The 21,437-nt window shown below is 40.0% G+C and overlaps 1 protein-coding gene across 3 annotated transcripts in view; it reads right to left on the bottom strand.

Moving 5' to 3' along the window:
- Positions 1-21,437, bottom strand: part of DYNC1I1 (dynein cytoplasmic 1 intermediate chain 1) — a 301,967-nt gene that overhangs the window by 242,365 nt on the left and 38,165 nt on the right. For 2 of the 3 annotated variants that reach the window (XM_047695760.1, XM_047695759.1), the window contains exons 3-5: positions 20,489-20,603; positions 17,646-17,736; positions 2,208-2,267 (exon numbers count right to left, since the gene is read on the bottom strand). In XM_047695760.1, the coding sequence (XP_047551716.1) occupies positions 2,208-2,267; positions 17,646-17,736; positions 20,489-20,603 (266 nt within the window). The remainder of the gene's footprint in view (positions 1-2,207; positions 2,268-17,645; positions 17,737-20,488; positions 20,604-21,437) is intronic. The other variant, XM_047695761.1, reaches the window with a different exon arrangement.

The following is a 21,437-nucleotide window of genomic DNA, read 5'->3' as shown; positions in this document are numbered from 1 at the left end:
AGAATTTTGAAGGGGTGGGGGGTGGGAGGTTGGGGGCACCAGGTGGTGGGTATTGTAGAGGGCACGGATTGCATGGAGCACTGGGTGTGGTGCAAAAATAATGAATACTGTTATGCTGAAAAAAATAAAAAATTAAAAAAAAAAAGATTAAAAAAAAAAAAAGAGTAATCTGGTGACAGATGAAGTTCTGGGCTATGATCAACCCCATGCCAAGGATCAAGAAGAGGAAATAAAATTATCTCTAGAAAAATCTTGTTGCCTGAAGTATAGTTTATCAAACTGTGTATGAGGGGAAGGCTGCCCTGCATGTAAGGACTATCAGAAACGGGAAATTTTCATTAATCAGTATTTAAAATTGTAATCTGACTAAAATAATCTCTTCTCTCAAATATTCTCTGCATGCTCCTTACAAGCTCTCCACCATTGACCACTCTGTGGTTGAGAAAATCTCATCTCTCATCTCTCTTTGACTCACTGGGCCTGATCTGAAGTACAATGTGGCAGGCAAGGTGGGAGCCACAGATATGCCATCTCCCCAGAATAAGTCACAAGTTTTAATCTGCATAGTCAACTGAATTTTTGCTTGGAAAACACATCTAAATGGGATAATTCCCAACTGTTCCACATCAGCAAGTGTAATTTAGCAAGGCCACAATCTGTCTAAAAATCTGTTAAGTGCATAGGCTAGAGTCTCTGCCAGTTCCATCATCCATTTTTTAAAAACACAATGAAATACTGAAGGACTGCACTCTGAAATTCCTCTGAATTGTAACACACTATATATTCACGTTCCTTTGCTTGATTTAAGCCATATTTCTTGGTTATTCAAATAATAAAAATTGAAACATGATATACAATGAACTACAGAACTAAATAGCCAAGAATTTAGTGATGTTGGAAGAGTGCTTTCAGTTACCTGAAGTGTTAGAGTATTTCCTTGGTTTACCAGTGTTGTGAGTCTGCTGAGAACTCTCGAATACACAAAGGGCCAGGGGCAGATGACATTTAACCTGACGCCCAGACAGTCCTCCAACTCGTGTCCACCTATAGTAGGCACGGACACTGATTGAAACCCACAGATAATGTGCCCAGGAATCTCAGGAATTCAAAATAAATGATAACTAAATAAACAAAGGCCCACTTTGAGATGCATTGGCTTAAATATAGAAAGAAGGAAAATGATACTCTTGTAAAACACTGTAATAAAATGTGCTAGTCACATACGGAGGTACCCGGTGGCATACTGGCAAATGTCTCTTAACGGCTGCGAAAACAAGGGAGCGTGCCCCTGATTTGTGACATTTGCCAGTTGTTACGGTGTAACTGCTCCCACCATGGCTGATTTCAAGCGGATTTCACTGAATGAAAAGTTGGGAAGAGACACAAATGGACCGGATCTCCTGAGCTGGAGCATGAGCTGGTACAAACACCCAGTTGCAAAGATATTATGCACCCCCACAGCTAACTTCCATCTTACAAGAGAAGTAAACTCCTTTTCTAAGACAGACTTGTGTGTTTTAGTCTTTGGGGGAAAATTTTCCATTCTGGAGCTATCTTTTAACCTGGGACGGTACATTTCCTTCAGGGAGGAAAAAAAATCTTTACAATGTAGAAGACCTCATCCATCATAGAATATTTGCAACTTCTTAATACTGAGAAATGCAACAAATCTGCTTTTTCTTTAAACAGGAATCTTCACGTGTTCAAACTTAGTTTAAATTAAATGCTTATTGTGGTTTAAATTAAATGCTTATTGTGAGTCCCCAAAAAAGTGAAAAGAAAAGGAAACGAACAAAGACAGGACATTTTAATACCAATTTTAAACAAAAATTAACCCAAGGCAACTTGTTAGTAGAGGGGAAGGATGATTAGGATCTAGTTAAGTGCAGCTCCCACCACAGAACGCACACGCCCCAGCTTGAAGCCGAGGTGTGGGTGTATGTTTGTATCTTGGCTTCAGGAAAGTAACATTTTGCGATAATAGGAATTTAGAAGGAGAAATCAAAAGCCACCTTTTTGTGGTGTTTTCCACAAAGAGAGACTTTCTTCAAGGTTTCACATTATAAGGAAACTAATGGGAGGAAATAAACTTATCCAACTGGAAGCTCAACAGAAGGAGGGAAAACCTGGGAAACGACAGCTCCAGCATTTCAACACAAGGGTTGCAAAGAAATAATAAAAGGAGTAACAAAAGAGCAGACATATACCCAAGTTCTGAGTCTGACTGCAGCTGGAGCACTGAGGGGTCTGTGTCCCACTGCAGGGTCCTAATCGTGCAGCACAAAGGAAAAAGAACACAGAGAATTAACAAAAGGGGAGGAAAACAAACCAAAGCAAACCATGTCATTCATCAAGGCAATGGCATATACAACACAGAACATCTCCCCACTCCCCCCGCCCCTCCATCCCCAGGTGCTAGGAAGACCCCATGAATATCAAGTGACAAAAGAAAGCGAGGAATTGAGGAATCGTCCTTCCCTTTGAATGTCTGTTTGGTACTGGAAGCTCTGAGTGTTTTCACGGAGGGAAGCCCAGAGCTAACTACTCAAGCTCTACATATCTCCTCACCCCTTTTTTTTGTTGTTTTGTTTTGTTCTGTTTTCTACTCAAGCTGGACTGATTTGAGAATGTAAACTGGTTCATGTTTCTTGGACACCCCAGAGCCCAACCACACCTGGGAGCACCAAGCATCTCCCATGGGGTGAAAAGAACCAAAGGCAAGGCGGCAAATGGGTGAGAGCCAGAGCGTCTGGGGGAGGTGGTCAGGCCAGGTGGAGCCTGCCATCAGGTTCCTCTGCTCAAATTCTGGCTTCTTCAGGTCCGTTACTGTAAGAACAACGCACTGGATTTTGAGGCTCATGGGTATTTTGATGTTTTTTTATTTATATATTACACTGAGATGATCACTGATAATAACATTTGTCTCAAGATGCCGGGGGTCTCTTACATTGTTTAAATATTTCACAAGAGACAACACAGTCTCACCAGTTAGCAAGGCATTCAGTTTTCCATGTTATTTCTCCTTCAAAATCAAGGGGGATAAAGCAGCTCTTCTATAAACAGAGTGCATACAGGAAACTGTCCCGAACCCTGTCCCCTCCGCTTCATCTCAGCAAGGCCCATGGGCCAGGATCCCCAGCCTCTCCTGGAGCTTGTCGGAAGCGCGGGTTACAGGCTCACCGCAGACTCACCTCAGACTCACTGACTGCACGTGGCGGTTCAGCAAAGTCCTGGGCCATCTGCAGGCACCCTGAAGTTTGAGGAGCCCTCCTCGTCTTCCTTGTCTGTGAAGACTTACCGTGGCTTATGAGACAATTCAATTTTAGGCTGACCTGACCTGTGGCCATCTTCCAAACTTACGTTTAACCACAGCTCTCCTCCCTCCCTGTGTCCTGTTGGATGTCCTGCCCCCCTAAGAGTGTCTATGTGTCTCCCCTCAAATGCCATCTGCTTAGAGAGGCTTTCCTCCCCTCACTACTTTGTAGCACTTCCTTCATCGCCTCCCCTTACACCGCTTTCCTTTCTTCATAACACCTATGTTTTTTTGTATTATACATCCATTTATGTACTACCGTTTGCTCTTTGATCCAGATTTGAGCCTCATAATGGGGGTGGGGGTATCCCTAGGTTACAGAGATGCACCTAGAAAAGTACCCGGCATCCACACTTACATAACACAGTAGTCGTTCAACGCATGGATGAATGGATGGATAGATGGATGGTCTTTCTCTGATTTTCTACGAGGATAACACACAGTTATACCTACAAAGCTCCAAGCAACTATTTGATAAACAGAAGCTTTTCGGGATGCCTGGGTGGATCAGCTGGTTAAGGGTCTGTTTTCGGTTCAGGTCAAGATCCCAGGGTTCTAGGATCAGTGGGGAGCCTGCTTCTCCTTCTGCCTGCCATTCCCCTGCTTGTGCCTGTGCCTTCTCTCTTTCTGACATAAAATAAAATAAGATAAAAATCTCAAAAAAAAAAACCAACCCAAAAGTAGCTTCATTTCTTACTACCATGTTCACCCCTTATCTACTATTAAAATTTCTCTGAGTCAAACCCTACGTGTGTGACAGATGCCATTTAAGTTCCTCTTCCTGAGGCAGCAGAATGCAGGTCACAGCTGCCCTTACCAGCTCCAGCTGTGCTCATGTCCTCTTAGGAACGTTCCGAAACCTGACAACTCAAGTCCAGAGAGAACACTAACCTGCCGCTACTCCTTAGACCCGCGCTTCTCAAATCTCAGTTCACACACATGTACTTGGGAACACCGTTTGAGCATGCAGATTCTGGTTTAGTAGGTCTGTGACATTTCTCACAGGCTCCAGGGATTATAGATGTTGCCAGTCTGCAGACCACACTTGGAGTAGCAAGGTCTTGACTTAGATCAGTGGTTCTCAAACTCTGATAGGGATCAGAATGATGTGGAGGGCTTATGCTAAAATATGGAACACTGATCTCCAACCCCAGAAATTCTGATTCAGTAGGGCAAGGGTGCATTTGTACTCTAACAAGTTTCCAGGTAAGGCTTATAGCTGATCCTGGAGCCACATTTGCAGAATGACTGGGCCAGACTAGTGCTTTCCTTAGTCAGCAAGAGACAGCGTCACTGATCCTCAAATATGTCAGCCTCTAAACCCATGATTAACTCAAGCCTGGCCTAAGGCCCAGGCCCCTTTCAGACCAATTACATCAGAATGTGCAGAGTGAGACCCAAGCATCTGTATTTCGTTAAATTCTCCAGGTGATTCTAAATGTGCAGCCAAGGGTGAGGACCCCTGCTCCTGACTCTTCTCTGCTCAAGGAAAGCAAGGCCTTCCAGGTTCTGGGCACGGATTCCTTCCCCTTGTTGGCGAATGTAATGGTTATAAATAGTGGAAGTAACAGACTCCATTACAGTGATTCACGGCGGCTGTTCACACGTCCCTGGGGATCAAACCTCTCATCTTTAAGGGCATTTCTTTGGCTATAGACAGAACAGCAACCTCTGGCTGCAGTTGTCTGTGAGGAGCATTCCCCTGTAAGGGGTGGGGTCAGCTACTTTGCCCTCAATTTGCCTGGAAGTTTCGGATGGGATGACCTTGTTTGACCTTTTCCACTTCTGCCAGGCAGGTGAAGAATGCAGCCGCTCCCAGGAGGTCTGGCTGTCCTGTTACTTATCGGACAGCTCATCTGAACTCACTGTATGCTTAAGAAGTAAAAATGATGATTCCATCAGAATCCCTCACTTAAGGAGTTGACAGATCAGCAGTCCGAGGTTGGCATTGATTCAGGCAGAGCAACCAAGGTGGTCTCTGTAACCGACCCACCGCAGTCCTGCCCCCCCAGTCACACATGTATTATTCGGTGAAAGAGTCATCATCAGCAATGAGCGGCGAGGTAAGGTGTCAAGCCAACGATGCAATCAAGTATGCTAGTTTTATCGTCTTCTCATTTTTCCCGTTGTTATCTGTGGGGTGGTCAGGCTTGTACAGAACGCACTTTCTCTTAGAAAAAGCACTTAAAGGGCGCCTGGGTGGCTCAGTGGGTTAAGCCGCTGCCTTCGGCTCGGGTCATGATCTCAGGGTCCTGGGATCGAGTCCCGCATCGGGTTCTCTGCTCGGCAGAGATCCTGCTTCCCTCTCTCTCTGTCTGCCTCTCCATCTACTTGTGATCTCTGTCAAATAAATAAATAAAATCTTAAAAAAAAAAAAGAAAAAAAAAAAGAAAAAGCACTTAAAGCCAATACATCAAATGGGCAAATGTTGTTTGTGTCTCCAAGGGTCATCTTTAAATGTGTATTGAATGTTTGCTGAATTCCTTCTGTGCAAGCTTGCAGAGAAACTTCCCTATGGATGGCAGGACCTTGGACAGGACCCCACCTGTTCTGGGAGGTGAGAGGAAGGCATTTGGGGTCGGCTCCACTGTGTGTCCTGATGAAAGTCTCTGACCTCTGCAAAAGGAGGAAGCAGCCCAGAGACCCTTTAAAGCTTTTTTTCTGCCTCATATTTGAAAATATCAGATGATGATTAAACTGCCTTTCAGTTCTTTCTTCTCCAATTGGTATACTTTTATAACCAATCAACATATACCTTAACTTCCTGAACATCTTAGTATCAAGCTAGTGTATCACTGAAAATAAAATGATGGTTTCCCCTACACCTTCTTGGGCAATTTGAAATCATGCCAGATGGTTTTTTTTTAATGAAAGAAGGAGTGAAATCATAAGTAAATAAACATAAGTGAACATAACATAGTCCCACAAAATATTTTCATATAGAAATCACCCTATTTACCATAGTAATCAGTTCTCATTTTCAGTCATTTCTGGAATGGACCAATCAGTGCAGGCAGGGAGAGAATATTTTTGATAAGGGCATTCATTTACTTATTCAATAAATATTAAAGACCTAATAGGCAAAATACTGTGATAGAGGATGAAAAGAATTCTAAGGAAACTACAACTCTTATCAAGAGATAAAAATATGTATAATAATTTAGCAGAACACAGCAGAAAGTAAAACACACAGGTGTGCTCTGGGAAAGCAGCATACCAGTGGGCACTTAAGAATCTTACATTTTAGTGCAGTAATGAGACGTATGAATATTTATATGTAATGATATGGGGATAACCAATACAAAAAGGAAATAGTTGTCATTACTTGCCCAGGGCCTGGCACAGTTTAAAGTTTCAAAAAATGTTAGCTGAAAAAAAAAATAAACAAATGCTATAAGAACGATTAATAATAACAATAGCTATCATTTCCTTTCGATGAATGTGTACTCTGTGCCGGCCAGCCAGGCCCTGGACTGTACTTTGATCATCCCTGGAAGCCAGAGCAGGGAAACCCCCTCCCTCTGAAAAGATCAGAGATTCCATGCGACCTGGTTTTGGAAGGCTGGGGTGAGGATCTGGACATAAACTCATTTTCATCCAGGCCTGGTTTGTTGGACTTCAGCCACTGAGTTGGTTTCCTGGGTCTAATTAAGAGTCTGCTATGTTTTAGACATCAGTTTACCAACTTATCATAACAGTAACTGCCAGGGAGAGCACTTATACACGCCTGATAAAGCCTTCTCTCCTTGAAGGCCAGTTCCTGGGAAGCCCGAAGACCAGCAGGGTCTTTGGGATTGGAGAAAGTGCATCTGAATGTTTTACTCCTACAGCTTGGCCTTGCCCTACCACCGATCATGTCCACCTCCTTCCACAGGACCAGATGTAGCCCCATATTATCAGTCTCCCCTACCCCCATCCCGTTACTGGGATGCCCAACTAAACCCTTTCTGATTGACATCATCTTCGTTTAAGTACATCAGTTAGATTTTGTTTGCTGTTCCTACATGGAAAATCATCCTGGTGTTATTTGCTTATTTTTAAGTGCTGCATTTGTCTGTACTCATCAGTTTTAGGTTATTTCTTAGGTTATATTAGGTTATATTAGGTTATATTCTTACTCTCTGACGATCTAAGGGACGATTTCTGATATTGCACAGGGAAACTGCTGTTTGTACAGATCTTGGATAACCCAATAATTCTCCATCTATTCTGGACTAAGGAGCCTTGTCATGGTTGTATGGTCCCATAGCTGGACTGGCAGTTCTGGACGGTTCCCAGCCTTGTTTCAAAATACTAGCTACAGAAGCTTCCCACACCATGGAAAATAACGATTCACTAATGTGACCCTAAATATACCAGCCAATGTAGCCCTCAGCATCTCATCTAGAAAGGCCTACCATGTAATATTTAGTTTATAATTTGGGAGACAATGTGGTTTTCATTACTTTAAAAAAAAAAAATAGACAAGGGGCGCCTGGGTGGCTCAGTGGGTTAAAGCCTCTGCCTTCGGCTCGGGTCACGATCCCATGGTCCTGGGATTGAGCCCCGCATCGGGCTCTCTGCTCAGCGAGGAGCCTGCTTCTTCCTCTCTCTCTGCCCGCCTCTCTACCTACTTGTGATCTCTGTCAAATAAATAAATAAAAATCTAAAAAAAAAAATAGACAAAACATCAAAATTCTTGAAGTTAGCATTGACCTAGTCAGAGACTAACCAAACTTTATATTTTAAACTTTCTACCAATTCATCACTAATTTCTTATAAAATTCTCCCTCCTTTGGTTCAGCTTTTTTGCTCAGTTTCACTTTATTAGATAGAAGTAAATATTCAAAACCAATCCAAAATAACAATAATCCCTGGCCATTTGTTCAGAGTATAACTTAGGAGTGGAAGACATGAAGTCTGTGTTACTTATACCCTGCTCCCTGATGAGTGTTTAACTTCTCCCTCTTCAACTCTGACCAACTAGTAAGTTGCTAGTTTCCACTCTTTCCATCTTTATTAAACCTCTAAGTAGAAAGCTTTGAAATTCTTCCCTAAAGAGTGTCTTTGCCTTAACCTTTTCTATGGTTATAAGAAAGTGAAGTCTGATAAATATTTGGAAGGCAGGAATTAAGAACTCTGTCATTTGTCACGCTAACACTCCACTCACATGCACTGCTGGAGGCATTTAAAATCAGTATAGTTCTTTTGGAAAGCAGTACACTAGTGGGCAGCAAGAACCATTAACATAGAATTGTTCCTGGACTGGACTGGTTTTACCTCCAGAAACTCAACTTATGGAAATAAAGCATCACAAGCCATAATAATAACAAAAATGAAGGTGACGATGGTGATGAGGATGATGATATGATGGTGACATCCTCTAGGTCATTAAAGTCCATGGCCAGTTTTAACATGACCCTATTCCTTCCATCCCCATAAAGCCATGCACTTCCGATCAGGGTCACTCCTTCCCTCATCTCTATACTCTAACCCTGGTTACCCCACAGCTGTCTCTCCATTTTTTGTCCAAAATAACCACAAAGGCCTTATCACCACTGAGCTCCAAGTCCACTTTTTCACATGCCTTTTGGACATACCCATCTGCACGCCAGAGCCATTTTACCCTTCTCGTCTCCTCTTTTGTTTCCTTTTCCACCCTGCAACCTTAGTTTAGACCTTTAGGCATTTATGTCAGACCAATAGTTGCCCACTAGTACTCACACCTTGAAAGCATTGTAAAAGTAGTGTCCCAGACCTCACCTAGACCTGTGGTTAGGTACCTGTGGTCATAACGAGTTACCCCATGAATTCAGTACACAGCCACTTGTTGTGGGAGCCAGGGGTGGCAACTATCACAAAGGCCATCCTTGTCTCAGACTCAGCTCTTTTCCCACAGGCTCCTTCACATGCATTCTGCCTCCCACGGCTCCCCCAGCCTTTCCCTTTGTGGACACTTTTCCCATCATCTGGAATGCTCTTTCTCCCAAATTCACTTGCCCAAAGCATATGCATTCTTTAAGGTCCAGCTCAAATATCATACTCTCAAGATATATTTGTCCTCAATAACCTCATTCAGAAATAACTTGTATCTCTCTGGGACAGGAATAGAGATATACTTGGGCCTCTTATTTTGCAGTTCTCTATACTAATCTACAGTCCAAAACCTGGATTGAAGACCAAATCTGAGGATGACCTACAGGAAGTAATGAGCACTGTCATAAAGCCCAAGGACCTCAACGTCAAGCCAACGGTGTGTTGGACCCACTCTGACTTTTTGCCCTGAATCCAGTGACTGGATTTCTGCCTTGGTTCTGTGACAAAGTCCCTGCCTTATACCTCAGTCCTATAACCATTGCTGGGAATTCCCCTTCAGCAACGTCCACCTTCGGACAACTGGGCCAACAACCTTGAGCTACAGCTGCTTTACCTCTGTTCTCATCCCTCTAACTCAACCTGCACCCATCCCACCCAGTGTTCTGCAAGCTGTGCACCGCACATGCATGTGCTCGCACATGCACAGACATGCAAATTAATAAATATTTACCGAGTACCAAATATGTGTCAAGACTCTATGTAAGGTAGTAATGAACCAGAACCACTTGTCCCAAATGAATATACTACAAATTAATTACAGATGATTTGGGAATAATGGTTTATGACATTATTGCTCATCTCTCCAAGTACAAATATTTGAGAGCTGTAATTACTTAGCAACATTTCCTTAGATGGCCTCAAATTAAATCTGTCAATTTGCTGGAAGCAGGCTCTTTAGAAGTGAGAAGAATTCCTTATCTTTATATTCCTTGCAGGTCTAACATTTACTGTATCTTTCACACAATAAATCCTCAACTATTTAGTGAGTGAGTGGATAAAAGAAGAAACAAAGGAATGTTCTTTACTTGCCATTTCTGCTGATGGGCATGAAGGCTGAAGGAGGGCAAGCTGATTCCTAAAGAAATAGTTTTTACTTTCATTTTACTAAAAAGTGAAAGAATAAATCGGGGCATGTCTGGCCTAAAATCCTTCATCTCTCCCAAGCTGAGATTTGCACGGAGACTAAAAAGAAGTCCAGCTATCTTTTCTACCAAATGAACTCAGCAACTTTATTTCATCCTTGAAACAACTGCACCGAAACGCAACTCTTCCCATTCTTTCCTCTAAGGTGGAGAGACAGCTCGAGGGCAGAATACCAAACTTCCCTGAATCCCAGGGTGTCTGAATGCTTTTTCCAGGAGGCTTCTCTGTCAAACAAGTCAGTAGGCACTAATCAGATACAGAAAATGGTCTGGGCCTGTGTGAGCAGAGTGCCAAATAGAAAGAAAGTCTCCAGTTGGGGTTACCCCCAAACACCTATGTTTCTAAGTGCTGTTTCCAAAGGTAATCTGCTGAATAATAAGAACATTTAAAAATCTGTCATATCACTCAATCTATCACTGTCATTTACATGATGTCAGTTAATTAAGGTTGGCATTGAAATGAGCTAATGTTTTACTTCCCAACTTCAATTATTTCCTTACTTAGGACGACAGTGATGATGATAAGATCTTCTGATGTCAGAAATAAAACTAGAATAGTGCAATACACACTTCTATTGGGTTCTTCAAAATTTTTTTTCTTGGTATACTGTGTGGGACTCTTCATTCTGTTGACTAATATCCGAGTCCTAATGTGGAACTCCACTACCAGCCACAGTGAGCTGTGCACGAACCCCATCTGAGCTGGAGCCAAAGCAAAATCTAAGATTTCCCACCATGGAGGAAGGACATGTTTTCCCCAGAACTTTCCCAGAGGATCTGCTGTCAAGCAAACAGTCTCTCGACAAGAAAGCTCAGCAGCGCCTCGTTTATGGGATCCTGTAACCATGTGTGGATGCTTTTACAGAGTGCTCTCCTGAAGACAGAGGAGTAAGAGATCAAAAATGTTCAACCAGCTAATGAGCTACAGAAGAAGAAAATCCTATAGTGTGTCTTTTATTCCAATTTCCAAGGAGACTGACTTTTAACAAGTTTTGTAATCGGTGATATCAGCCTTCCTGAAGTCAATTAAACTAGTGGCAATCTATCAACTTCTCTTTACATAATGACAGGTTTTTTTAAAAATGTATATATAAAGATTTTATAGGCTTATTAAATGTCCTCCAATGTTTTACATTATTTTATTGTACTTTTTCACCTTTACCAAAACCTTAGATTCTTCTCTTTAGCCTCTGATTCATCGCAACCCCTTAGAAGATGGTGATGTTTTCACCAAAAAAGGATCAAAAGTCCTTTGAGGCTTATGGAGTCTAGAGAATCCTATGAAATCCAATTGTGGATACAAATGAAAGTCCTGAGGATTTTCTATTGGGCAATAAAGTGGTGTTGCTTCTCAGCACACCTTCCTCTCTTGAAATCACGGAGAAAAGAAAGTGATAACCGTGTGCTGCCCACAGAGCTTGACTACAAACATATTACTCTCATTTCCTTACTTACATTCACTAGAAGGTAGATCAGGGACAGAGTTTATCAAATATTTAAATTTTACCAAAGTATCCTATCAACATGAAACATGATATTTACTATATAGAAGCCTAATGTTTAAATTGAACAGCACAGGGTCTGCAGGCATCTGCTCCTTGGTTCCAAATTCTAATCTCAAGTGCACAGGAGGCGGAAAGCCTGAATGACCTTGGTACCTTTGTTCCCCTGTGAAGTGCTTCAGAAGACATTTCTTCTGCCCTGAAGATCCCTTGGGAGGGGCCTTACCTCCCTAAAGCAAATCTATGCATGTAAGAGTTCTGTTTAATAGATACTGATCTCTGGGAGGATGGGTCTATTTTAAATACAATAGGATTATGTGGGGGGCACTTGGGGAAAGCTGAAAATAATACAGACATTACATAAGATGAGAACATATTGAAATGGAAAAAGAGGGGCATTTGATTAGAAAAGCAAATTCAACAGTTTATACAATGACATCATTTACCATATACATGATGACATATACATTGTGCGAAGGAATACACACTAAGGTGTTAAGAGTGCTAACTGCTGGGGCGCCTGGGTGGCTCAGTGAGTTAAAGCCTCTGCCTTCAGCTCAGGTCATGATCTCAGAGTCCTGGGATGGAGCCCCACATCAGGCTCTCTGCTCAGCAGGGAGCCTGCTTCCTCCTCTCTCTCTGCCTGCCTCTCTGCCTACTTGTAATCTCTGTCTGTCAAATAAATAAATAAAATCTTAAAAAAAATTTTTTTTCTCTAGTTTTGGCCTATACATATGTTCTAATTGTATAAAAGGCACTGATGTTGTTTCCATAATAATAAGATATTATTAAAAATAAAATGGGGGGGGGGGACTTGAATGTCCCAATTGTTTGGAAAGTAGAACTTAATAAAGTGTCAAGCCCAGATGGTTAAAAAAGAAGATAGAAATTAATTCTGTTACTATCCTCATCCCCCATGCTACTTCTCACCACAGACAGACATCAGCAACTTCCCCTTCTGACTATTTTGTTAAAGATGTTGCAGGATATGTGCTCCTACTGTAATTGTAGATTATATAATATGTTATCAAATTAACACATGCTTTACTTTTTTAAATCACTTGGAAAATTTTCTTCCTTGAGTCAGGTTTGGGACAGGGTGTTGCCTCCACACTGGTGGCCTGGTGACCTTGACGAGGTCGACACACTTTCCTAGATTTGTACAGGCTAGTATGGCCTTCAGTTTAGCTGTATCACTGAGAAGAATAAGGAATCTTGACTAAACATGAGAAGGGCCCTAGTGCAAAGCCCTCCATGAGCAATTCATGGGAAGGAGAAGAATAAATGTGGGCAAACGATTATTATTACCTAGATAAACATTTCTGGTGGAATATATGAAGGTTAGGCATTAAGAGTTGGGCAACCCAGAAAGTGGTCTCCAGGGACACAGACCACAATCTGTCTTTGGCCTTGTCATGTTCAATGTTTTCACATGCTTACTTGGATGAACACAGAGCACTATCAAATTTGAAAATGACACCAACATGTTTTATGTTATCTCTTTCCATTGGAAAAGTGTGACGAATAAATTGCAAGAAAGAAAAAACCAACAATAAGAGCTAAAACTCACATATACTTAGTATATGACAGACTCTTTTCTAAATGCTTTACAGATATTAATTTATTTAATCCTAATAATATCTTTCAGGGTCAGTGATGTCTATATCACTTATATCAACTGTTGTTAGACATCATGTGGGGTAGTGGTATAGATTGTGAAAATTTCTATCAGTCTGTCTGGGTTAAAACCTAGCACTGTGTGAATTTCAAAAATTACTTGTTTTCTCTGTGCCTCAGTGTCCTCATCTGTAAAAATTAGGATAATAGTTGATTCATTCAACCCACATTTACCAAAAACTCACTATATGGATACAATCTCAAATATCACTTACTCCTTGACTTCAAGGAACCTGCCATTTCCTGTGGAAGAAAGACATGTATTCAACTAAACATAAGTCATTCTTCTTTAAGGGCTATATAGTACTAAATGCTTCACTCTTGTGTATAAAAGATATAGGCTGTTGGTCTCTGATTAATATTTCTAATCATTTTGAGAAAAATATTTTTATTCTTAATATTTTTAAGAGTTTTAAAATATGACAATAGGTGTTTTAATTTCACAAGTATCATTTAACTATACCCGACAAGGATCACTTTTTCCTTCTTGGACCTTTTCCATATGCTGAATTACAACAACACGTTTTCCTATACTAAAATATCCTTGAATTTTGGGGGGCACCTGGGTGGCTTAGTGGGTTAAGCCTCTGCCTTCAACTCAGGTCATGATCTCAGGGTCCCGGGATCGAGCCCCGCATGGGGCTCTCTGCTCAGCAGGGAGCCTGCTTCCCCCTTTCTCTCTGCCTGCCTCTCTGCCTACTTGTGATCTCTCTCTCTCTCTGTCAAATAAATAAATAAAATCGGGGCACCTGGGTGGCTCAGTGGGTTAAAGCCTCTGCCTTTAGGCATGAGGTCATGATCCCCGGGTCCTGGGATTGAGCCCTACATCGAGCCCCACATCGAGCCCCACATCGAGCCCCAGATCCGGCTCTCTGCTCAGCAGGGAGCCTGCTTCCTCCTCTCTCTCTGCCTGCTTCTTTGCCTACTTGCATTGTCTGTCAAATAAATAAATAAAATCTCTTAAAAATAAATAAAATAAATAAATAAAATCTTTAAAAAACAAAACAAAATATCCTTGAATTTTTAAATCAATACTAATTAATCATAGCGTAATACCTTCTTAATATTGTGTTGGATTTCAGTTGTACATAGTATATTCAGGATTTTTAAATCTGTAATTAAAACTAGGCTTTCAAATGTTTTATTAATAAAATTGATTTTTTTTTATATCTGAGAGCTTGTTCTTTGCCCAGTATGATTAACTGAGCAATGATTACTTGCCTCTACAAAATTAAGAGAAAGAAAAATTCCACAAATGTAAACTGTAAATGAGAAGCAGGTGACGGCAGCAGAAGCAGAAATTGCAAAACAAACTGACCCTTTAAAATTAAATTACACTAGTATAATTGAAAAATGATTATATATTTCTACCTTCTATTAGCTTATTTTTAAAACATTAACTCAACTGATCTTAAAAATCAATAAAAGTAATTTTCTTTATACTTGATTTTGTTAAAACCCTGTTTTAACCTTTTTAGTATAACGGGGCATATTAAGTGTGCCAATTTGCAAATTAGGGGGTTGCATAAGAACTTTTTGTCAGTTTTGGCTCTGTAGAGAAAATTTCAGTTTTGGTTTGAGATTCTGGCACATGGATGACAGAATATATGTGCACCTTTTCATAGGACCAGATGTGTTCATTTGATTTCTGAGTTATCTTCTGAAAGATTTTCCACTTTTCAAAGAGCCCAAATTCCATACACTTCAGCAAATTTGTGACTACAGAATTGTACTCCGAGGATTTAGCAAGCTCTTTTCCCAGTCCTATGTTTTATGAAGTGTTAAGGTTAATAGTAATTGTTTTCAAAGATGTTTATTCTACAGAAAAATACATTCCAAGTGGAATTTTAAAAACTGAAGTATACTGTTCTTCTGAAATTTAACTCTCCTATCTATTTATGGAACCAAAAACATGAATTTACATGGAATTTTCCTTAGTCCAAAATAAGGGCAGGGTTTACTTAGCTAGTCCTAATATCTTCTCCTGAGGCAAAATTTGTGTTCAGTTTTTCTGAGAATCATCATTTCCCCAATGCCATTTTTCTTGCATTCCTATGAAACCCATGCTCAGCAAGGGATTCGTTCATTCACTTCTTATTGACCATCCTTGCCAGAATGTTCCTAGAATTCAAGTTCATTGGGATTTGTGATTCACTTCTTCCAAAGTGATTCACTAAGTTACCAAAAAAAAAAAAAAAAATGCATATAAGTGGGCAAAGAAAAGAAGAGTGCTGTTCTGGAGAAGAAATATTTGCTGTTGTCCCCAGAGCACTAACAGCATAGGTCAACTTTCTCTAGAAAGTTTTCAAAAGAGCTCACCAAGTGTGAAGTCAGTAATGGAATTTAATGCTGCCAACTTCACCCCTTGAAGTGAAGCATTAATGACACCACACCAGCATTGTACAGAAGTAGGCAAATACATTAACTTAATGATAGGCCAGTGGACCCCCTAAGGAACGTAATTATATAGTGCCAGCTCTTGTACAAATGTTAGATCTTATATAACTGTGTTATTGTTACTTTTTTTCCTCCCCTCAAAGACCTTTTGAAGTGTTCAAACCAAAAGATGAGAGAAGACGTGTGCTGCCCTCAAATCGGAAAGGCGATCTGCTAAAATAAACCAGCCTGGTGCCCATGAAAACCTCTACTTCCATTCTCCCCACACTGAAAGCAGTGTCCACTGGTTTCCAAATTTTGTTAAAACAAAACACTCGATTCTGAAACATGCCAATAGACAGATACGGTGAGACAATTCCAGTCTTATCTACATGTTGGTTTCAGAAAGAAAAAAAGAAACACACACACACACACACACAAACCCTACAACTCAGGCTACTACTAGACTATTCTGAGTTCCGTCTTTTTTCTCTACCAAAATTTCCTAGACCTATAGGGACACAACGTACTTCCAACAGATAATGCTTATGATAATGTGTTAAATGGAAAAAGAAAAATCCAAAATTTTATACCTCGTATCCAGGAACACACATGGTAGCAAGAAATGTACACAGGTGCACAAGGACTGAAAGGTATATAGACAAGGCAAAGGCTGATTTGTTAGAACAGTGGTATAGCGGATGATTCTTTCTTCTTTCATTTGAAGTTTTAGTAAAGTATTTCATAATTTTTTTTAAATTAAGAGTCAAAGACAGAGTTCACAAATTGCCAGCCCATGGGTGAAATCTGGCCCACAGCTACTTTAACAAAGCCATTAACATTTAACATTTAGGAGACTATTGGATTAAAAACTTGAATTTTTAGCTTCTCAAGAAAAACTGAAAGATGTGGAAAAATTGGGTCCACATTCCCACATGAGCTCAACCAGCCTGAGCTGTGAGGACACCATCTGGCCTTTATAAAAGGGCATTTCCTGACCAGTCGCCACAGAACCCACACCCCGCCCATTTATATCACCTGTTTATGTGCCCCAGGATATGGCCATCTTATCGAAGGCAACTGGATTAAGGAAGTTACCATGACTCTAACCACATTAATGAGACTTCTCTTTTCCCTCTTCACATTTTTACCTTTTGGATACGCCTTCAGTGGTCAAATTAGAAAATATCTATATGTCCACTTTCAGAAGTTTCATAATCCTTTGAGTATACACAGTGTAATAAAAATGTGGCAGTTGACTCACAGAACAGTCAGCGCTGATGATCATAAAATTAGTAACGATAATAAAAACACTCTGGGGACCAAGTTCTCAAATTAGTCAACTCTATTAAGCCAATAAACAACATGCTTAAAAAATTAAATTTAGGGTTAGAGCATCTCAGTGTTCACTTCACAAAAATTCCCATGGAAACCAAAACCAAAGTAGAATAATGAGAAGCTGGATATATATTCCATTTGCCTTTGGTCCTTCTCTTTCTTTTTTTAAGCTGAAGCTAATGGATGTGTTTGTGTTTGTCAAACAAGACACATGGTGTTCAATTATTAGCCCATTCATAGAAACATCTAAGTTCATCATTTCTAGTGTTCAAATTCATTTCTATACCACTAAAATGCAAGCCACCATCAACTTAAACATAAACCGGCAGGGTATTCATGGACATTTAACAGTATACCACAGAGTGGCAGTGGTTTTCTCAGGTCTCTCTTTTCTAATATTATTGACATCCACTGTAGCCTTTGTAAAGAGACAGTTCTTACCTTGTTAGTGGTCCCAGGTCTCCTGAGTCTTGGCTTCCAGCTTCACTAGGAGTGCTCACTGATTTCGAGGAGGGAGACATAGGGGTTGGGACTAAATAATGAAAATAACAGGTATCCCATGTTAAAAAATGCAGCGACTGCACTGGGGAAGAGCAGTGTCAGACAGATCAAAACAAATGGGCCCAAATTAAAATGGTTGTATGGCCAGGAGAGATTAAGATGGGATAAAGGAAAAAAAAAAAAAAAGGAAAGAAAAGGAAGAAAGTCAAGTGAATTTTTCATATTTTGGAAATTCAAATTTAAAATGAATTTAGATAAAATTAACTTTGGGATTCTAAGGCCATGTCCACCTTAACAAAGTGAAATGGAGAATCAAAACAGCTATCCAGATATTTCAAGTCAAATATCTTTCTAGGGTGAACTATCCGGATAATTCCAATTCTCCACTTTATTTTGTTAGCATAGATGTGACCTGTTAAAAAGTAAAATGGGTGTCTATAAAACTTTGAAAGATTATGAAATAAGTAATTCTGACTAATTTTAAATGGCCAGGGAGAGTCAATCAAGACTGTTGCATGTCTACATTGGAGGGCAGTCCATTCTCCATGGAACACAAACTGCACTGGCTCTGAGAGACTAAGTGACAGATACAGAAAGGCTAAACGGTGAACCTGGTAATTTAAAAATCTCTTTCAAAACAAAGGGAAATGCCAGGCTGCTTTATTTTTACATTTAATTAATAGTTTCATCCCATTGTATTGTTTACTGGGTTCGGGAACTTGTTTTCCTTTGCCTCCGGCAGCCCTGGAAGGCACAGCCACGGGCACAGAAGTAAACTGTCATTCTGAAGACAGGAGAGAAGCTCAAAGAGGGAGGTCAGTGCAAGCTGACCACGTGAGAGCCAGGATAGAAAAGAAAAAAAGCTACAGGAAATGCAAATGTATTTTCCTTTTCTCCATTCTTCAGGTACAAGCCAAATGTCCTTCCGATAGAAGCTGCACCAAACAGCCAAGATGGCTCCAGGCCAGATGAATTCAATGGGTTCTCAATACCCACATGCCAAAGAAGCCATATGGGCAGAGAGGAACTTCAGTACAGAAGTGTGGACTCCCATTTGGTTTCAATCATGTGCAATTTCCTTTTATTTATTTAATAGACTAAAGGGCTTAACTATTTTGTTCAAATCCTGTAACACAATGGCGGATCTGTCAAGAAACTAGGAATTTCATGTGGTCCCACAATTAATTCGCTGATTACCCGCTGCAGGAAGTCAGAGGGTAAGTTGGAGAGATGGATGAAAATTGAAAATGGGCTCTACTCCTGCCAGGTGCCCTGGCACGAATGCAGGGGTAGCTCAGAATTCGGTCATGGTGGTCATGGTTTAGAGATATGTAACTGTTTTGTCCTGAGAGTTTAATTGGTGGCATCACATAGGAGAGAGGAAAGCAGGACATATCACTATGGTGTTTGACCAGTGCTCACACCGCAACAGAATTTCAAAGGCCTTTTTGAGGCAAAACTATAATGGATTATTGTAAAACATCTAAATTATGCCACAGGCCAACTAAGTACTAAAAAGTCTATCAGCTCCTCAAAGAAGGCCCATCAGTCAAACATCCCACAGGTTACATCTTCTATACCATAGAGAAGCCAAACAGATTAATCAACATCCTATAGGGGCTTCTTCTACCATTGTGAGACATAGGATTTTACTTAATACAAACTGAGGTTCAGTATAAAATGCTTTTTTATGGTGGTTTAGGTTTGTGTGTGTATATTAGATTATATCCAGCAATACTAAATAATTCATAGGCTTATTAAATGTACATTTATAAAATACTTGTCATTTTGTCATACATGGGATAACTTTTATTCCTCATTTAAGTAACTACGGAAATAAATGAAAACTTATTTTAATATAAAAGCCAATGATGGGATTCAAAGAAAATGAAACATTTTGAAATGGAGACTTGATCCTACCTTTTTAAATATACATTATTTTTAAAGTTTCTTTCCTTCTTTTTTTTTTTTAAACTATATTGGGTATCGTGTAGTTTTACAGACACCCTAAGATTACCCTGAAATGTATGGAAAGCAAATGGATAAAGAAAACAAAATAAATTATCACATGAAAGATATATAGTTATGTGACAGAATAAACACATCATATAGAGGTTTACCTTTAACACAAATGAAACAAATAGTTCAATATCCAAACCCTACTGACAAAAACGAGATCATGGACAATTAACTACGAATGAATGAGTTGGTGGAGGAGGGGAGTTGCAAGGAGAATGTCAATTAGCAGTGAAACCATGATCTACAATAGAGTCGAATAAATTTAAACTTGTTAAGTAGCTGCTAATCTGTTACTATTTTCAGTTTTCCTTCACATTTCCCACTGAGCTTTCTATTTTCATCATGGCATCCTTCTATGCCTGTGGTGGTTATGAAATTCATAACCAGATTCACAGTATTTAGGTTGGCAGAGAGATGCTGGGATTCAGTGAGGAAAATGAAGAAAAATTTAAGTAAAAAACTCCACGATTTCTTGTATTTACCATGTGGCAACTCATCTAACAAGTATAAAATAATCTACTAGTCCACAGTAGAGAAGGTTGACCACATAATCAGTCAACAAGCAGCAAATTGCTACCAACTCTACAGTCTGCCCCCCCATCTCCTTCCAGCCTCCTCAATTCAAAAAATAAATACACCTGAACCGTAAGCCACAGAATTTCCTTTAAAATAAAAATAAAAGAGACATAAAAGAATAGTAAACGCTGGACATGGTATAGCCCATGCAAGGCAAATTTAAGAAAACAATAGCACAGCTTAAGTACCTAGAGGGGGCTCCGGTGATATCCCAATGCTTTGCAAAAGAGCCTCTGTCTCTCTGCGTTTGCGATCCAGGTCAGAGTCGTCCTGAACAGGTTCTTTCTTTTGCTGCATATCAGCCTAAAAAGAGTAGATGCCAGAAAGAAAAGTTAACAACAGAACTAAATGTATGCTTTTCCTGGCTCAAACTGAAAATGGTAAATGCATGGCGTGAAGACCAAGCAAAATCCCTAAATAGACATAATCATGTGCATAAAGGATGAAAAAACACTGTAACTGCTCCATTTAATAATTGCTAACCTGGTGATTTCTCTTTTGGTTGGAGGTTTTTTTCCCCTGCCTCTGTCACATGGTATGAAAGCTTCTCTTGCCCAGTTTCGAAAGAAACCATCAGGGCTAAATATTTCTGACTGGAATATGGATTTTTAAGATAATTCTATTTCTTTTTTTTCGACCTCGCTGTCCCTTCTGGGAAGACATACTATCAGTTCTTGATGAAGGTATGTTTGTAATATTCACACTCCATGTTGGAATTATGCAAACAAAGGATTATTGGGCTCTGGCTAAAAAATAAAATTGGTTATGAAATCTGTAACTGTAAAATATACTCTTTGTATCAGCGATCTAAGTTTGCCATGGTTTAAAATAAACCAGACTACGGTATTTATTAAGGCATGTGAGCAATATTGATACGCATTACTTAATTCTGAGTTTCATAGGCTTCCATTAAGCCTATTAACTCAAAGGAAAAAATTATCATTTAGAAAAATATAGAACGAAAAGTCATTTAGAAGTTTCTTTCCCAAATCCTGTCAAAAACAAAAAACAAAACAAAACAAAACAAAAACACCTCCTGTGTAAGCCTCTCTTAGACAGAGACTATCTCCCATTTGTGGTTTTTATAGAACAGTGACATCAATAGTGGTGGGTTTCTGGGGTCATTAAACGTTCAGG

This window comes from Lutra lutra, chromosome 11 (assembly GCF_902655055.1).
Source record: "Lutra lutra chromosome 11, mLutLut1.2, whole genome shotgun sequence".
Taxonomy (NCBI): domain Eukaryota; kingdom Metazoa; phylum Chordata; class Mammalia; order Carnivora; family Mustelidae; genus Lutra; species Lutra lutra.
This window is presented reverse-complemented; position numbering and strand designations above follow the sequence as displayed.